This window comes from Echinops telfairi, unplaced genomic scaffold (assembly GCF_000313985.2).
Source record: "Echinops telfairi isolate 266 unplaced genomic scaffold, ASM31398v2 ScPeMD7_7474;HRSCAF=8512, whole genome shotgun sequence".
Lineage (NCBI taxonomy): Eukaryota > Metazoa > Chordata > Mammalia > Afrosoricida > Tenrecidae > Echinops > Echinops telfairi.
In genome coordinates, this window is record NW_022111378.1 from 5,193,688 (window position 1) to 5,198,315 (window position 4,628).

The following is a 4,628-nucleotide window of genomic DNA, read 5'->3' on the forward strand; positions in this document are numbered from 1 at the left end:
CTGCTTGAGATGGAGACTGTTCCTTTTTCCCAACGTGAGAAACTAAACATCGGCTCCCCCAAATGCTATCTGTACTGCTTCAGAATTATGCCGGGTGTCTCCTGGGGGGCCTTTCAAAGTCAAAACAAGAATAGGATAGGTTGAATCACCCCCCTACAACGTGTCCTTGCCCCACTGTCTCTACGTAAGGACAAGACGTGAGCTGTGCCTTTCTTCTCACCTCCACAGATAATATTCTCGGAGGACTACCAGCGCGTGGAAGACCTGGCCTGGCACCGAAAGCACTTTGTCTGTGAGGGCTGTGAGCAGCCACTGAGTGGCCGGGCTTACATTGTCACCAAGGGCCAACTCCTCTGTCCAACTTGCAGCAAATCCAACCGCTCCTGAAGGGTCCCCACCCGCAGCCAGAATCCGTAGATCGTACCAAGAAAGAGAACCAGTGTGCGCTGACATCATCCTGGGGTCCTGCCAGGGCGGCCAGGAAACAACGTGAATACTGATTGTAGGCTGAGTGCTGATAGATCCTGGGGGGTCACTAGTTTCAAAGCCAAAAATGTCCCAAGAAGTCTTAGGATGGAATTGTTTTGGCTGTTGTCTTTATCGATGTTTCCTAGCTACAACCGACTAACGGCGCAAAATAGCATCCCACAAGGGACCTGTCGGGGGCGTTTCCCAGAATGCAGTTCTGAGTGATGAGATCGCATAGTTGTAGAGTGCGCATGCTTGTTCCTAACCAGGGAGCCTCTCCAAAAGCAGCAGGCTGCAATCCCAACCTTACTCGTTGACTCGTTTTCAATTGGAATTGGAATGTTGGGGAAAAAACCTTTGGGGGCATGATAAAACATATCAATAAAAGTTTTATGGATCCCACTTACATCCTTATCGGGTTATTTGTACCGCGCCATGATTTTGTAGGACCCACTTTACTCCGTCACCCTGAACTCAGGTGCTGGCAGAATATACTGTACATTCTGAGGAGTCTTCTCAACCGTGTTCCTCAGACTTCTGAGAGTGTAGGTTCTTGGAGCAGAAGTGCCCATCCCCAGATCTCTGCTGGAAACATAAATAACATTTTCACCTCCTGGCTGCATGGAACCCCAAATGATGGTCTTTGGGGAGCTGTTTTTCAGCCAGGGCCCTGACCCAGATGCCCTCAGCGCCCATGCAGGTCTGAGTGAGCCCCACCAACCCTCCAGGCAGGAGACTGGTCAATGTTCGTGGCCACACAGGAGCACACAAGCCTGGCAGCAAGGGGGCAGTTGTTCTAAGTGGGTGCCGTCTGGTGGTACATGGATACCAGTGTGGGCAGAGCTTTGCAATGATGGCATATTTAGGAAAAGACTCAATTTTTAAATGTTTCCAACTGAAGAGTGAGTGAGCCAAACATAACAGGTCTTTGGACCAGATTTGATTCCATTTATGGTCTCTCTGATAGCTTTCCAGCCCACATATACTATCTTCACAATTTCTAAGAAAATGCATGTCTGTCTCTCCTGGGGAATCTAAGGACAAAGAAGACACAGCACCTAGATGCTTGTAGCACAATCACTAGGATTGTGATTGCCTTCCTTCTTTCCCCATCTGTTGCCCACTTTCTTTAATTACCATCCAAGTTTACTCTCACCCTCACTTATCCAAAATATCTTTCTTTGTATGTGTGTGTGTGTGTAGCAAGCGTTACCAAAACTATTGCTATAGTTGAAAAAATGTGTCATCTTTCTCATCCACCCTTTATGGCTCCCTGTTGCCTCATTTTTAAGGGGTCCCGCTTGTCTATTTTGTCTTCTGTGTGTATTTTTCATTATCTTTAGTAGTATGTTTATGCCATGGATTAGGGCCCATAAGTGTGCCCCTATACTTTTCATTGATGACCTTCACAGCTGTCGGGTTTACATTTAGCAACTTTATGCACTTTGAGTTAGTTTTAGTAGATGGAATGAGCTTTGGGTATTGTTTCATTCTTCTGCAGATGGAAATCAATTTTGTCAGCATAATTTATTGAAAAGACTATTTCTCCCCCATTTATTTTGCTTCAGCCCTTTGTTGAAAAATCAATTGCCTATAGGTGGCTGAGTTTATTTCTGGGTTTTCTATCCTGTCCCACTGGTCTGTATATCTTTCACTGTATCAGCACCAGGCCGTCTGGACTACCATGGCTGTGTAGTAGGCTTTGAGATTGGAAGCAAGAGGCCTCCTACTTTCTTCCTCTTCTTTAGTAGTGCTTTGCTTATCAACTGTGTCTCTTTTCTTTCCACACCAAGCCTCATCTCTTTAAATAATCTGGGGATCTAGCCCAAGTGGAAAGCAAGAATTTTGAGAATGATGAGGGCAACGAATATATAAGTGTGCTTTGCACAATTGATGTATGTGTGGATTGTGATAAGAGTTGTATGAGCCCCAATAAAATGATTAATAAATAAATAATCTGGAGATCTGGATAGGAATGGCATTTTATTTATAGGCTGCTTTGGGGCAATACTGACATTTTCACAATGTTAAGTCTTTCAATCCATGAACATGGCTTTCTTTTGGTGATACGTTGGACTGCTAACTGCAAGGTCAGCAATTTAAAACCACCAGTTTCTCCAAGGGAGAAAGATAGAGCGTTCTCCTCCTGTAAAGAGTTACAGTCTCGAAAACTCACAGGGGCAGCTCTACCCAGTCCCATAAGGTCACTACAAGATGGCATCAACTCAGTGGAAATGAGTTTGTCTGTCTGTCTGTCTGTCTGTTTGTTTGTTTGCTTGTTTGTTTGGCTTCGTGTGGTAATGTTTTATAGTTTTGTTTTTGTATTTTGTATAAGTCTTTCATTCTCCTGATAAGTTTATTCTGAAATATTTAGTTTTCTTTTCGGGCCTTTGTTAGTATACAGGATTCCAATTGATTATTGTGTTAGTATTGGACCCTGCCCGGTACACAATCTTTTAATTATTTCCAACCATTTTCTTTTGAATCTTTGGGGGCTTTAATGAATAAAACTCATATGATCTGAAAGTACTTCTTCTTCGTCAATTTAGATGTCTTTGGTTTTGTTGTCTAACAGTAGTTCCAACTCAACACCACCCTTCCCACCCCACGAAGGTCTTTGGCTCTGTATATTGGTCACTGGTGTGTACTAGTCTATCTTTCTTCTTCGTGTAAACTGAGATTGCTTGTTTTCTCTGAGGCAGTTTTGGTCTCGTATTGGCTTCCATTTGTTCAACAAGTGGCAATGGAGAAGATAGTGACCCTTGCCCACTAGTTCTAGCTGCTATAAGTGTAAGAGTGGCTGGGTCGTGTGGAGACGGTTGCAGCAAGAAGGGAATAACAAAAACCAAGAACACAAACACAACACCCCTACCCCCAGCCCAAAATACTAATAATGAACCAACAACGAAATGAATGGAAACAGCACATTCACACACACACACACACACACACACATTGAAACAAGAAGCTGTTTCTCTTTTTCAATCACCAGTGCATGCTTCTCAAGGTCCCCCCTAGGTTCCCCCAGTAGAAGTGTAGCCATGGGTAAACAAGCAGCCATCTAGCTCAGAAGCAACCACGCCCACATGGAAGAAGCAAACCAGCCTGTGTGATTATGAGGTGTCAAAGGGATCAGCTATCATAAAACAAAAATTCATATCACTGTGAATGAGGGGGAGTACAGGGTGGGAACCCAAAGTCCATCTATAGGCAACTGGACATCCCCTTAAAGAACAGTCACAGGAAGGAGACAACCAGTCAGGATCCAGTGTAGCAACGATGAAACATACAACTTTCCTCTAGTTCTTTAATACTTCCTCCCCCCCACTATCATAATCCCAATTCTACCTTACAAATCTGGCAAGACCAGAGGATGTACACTGGTACAGATAGGAACTGGAAACACAGGGAATCCAGGACAGATGATCCCTTCAGGACCAGTGCTGAGAGTGGTGAGACCAGAAGGGTGAAGGGAAGGTGGGGTAGAAATAGGTAACCGATTACAAGGTTCTACATATAACCCCCTCCCTGGGGGATGGACAACAGAAAAGTGGGTGAAGGGAGACTTTGGACAGTGTAAGACATGACAAAATATTAATAATTTATAAATTATCAAGGGTTCATGAGGGAGAGGAAGTGTGGAGGGAGGGGGAAAAATGAGGCGCTGATACCAAGGGCTCAAGTAGAAAGCAAATGCCTTGAGAATGATGAGGGCAACAAATGTACAAATGTGCTTGACACAATGGAATGTATGTATGGATTGTGATACGAATTGTATGAGTCCCCAATAAAAAAATTTTTTTTAAAGAAGTATAGCCATGGGTGCCTAAGGGTGGGACTGAGGACTTATCTGATCAACATGTGGCCTGGGAGAGTTAGCGATTCTTCTGTCCCTTTGCATCCTGTGTGTCTACTAGTGGTTTATCAAAGCATCAAAAGCAGAGAATCACACACCACTCTGAGACAGATGAAAGACTGGCTCAGTTGGGACACCATAGCAAGTGTCCCTGGGAAAGCGACTCAAGTTGCGATCTGAAGAGCGAGCAGACTAAATAGAGAGGGAAAGAATGTACAAAACATGCACAAAGGTCCTGTGACCAGAGCAGCACTATGGTACTCAGCTACTCTACTGGCGTCAGAGATTCCGGGGAAATGTAAGC

General features: G+C 44.3%; 1 protein-coding gene across 2 annotated transcripts in view; it reads left to right on the forward strand.

The window, feature by feature from the left end:
* LMCD1 (LIM and cysteine rich domains 1) overlaps positions 1–860 on the forward strand; it is a 72,347-nt gene extending 71,487 nt beyond the window's left edge. For both annotated transcript variants that reach the window (XM_004714108.2, XM_004714109.2), the window contains one exon: positions 229–860. In XM_004714108.2, coding sequence (XP_004714165.1) covers positions 229–387 — 159 coding nt within the window. In that variant the 3' untranslated portion in view covers positions 388–860. The remainder of the gene's footprint in view (positions 1–228) is intronic.
* The last annotated feature ends 3,768 nt before the right edge of the window (positions 861–4,628 follow it).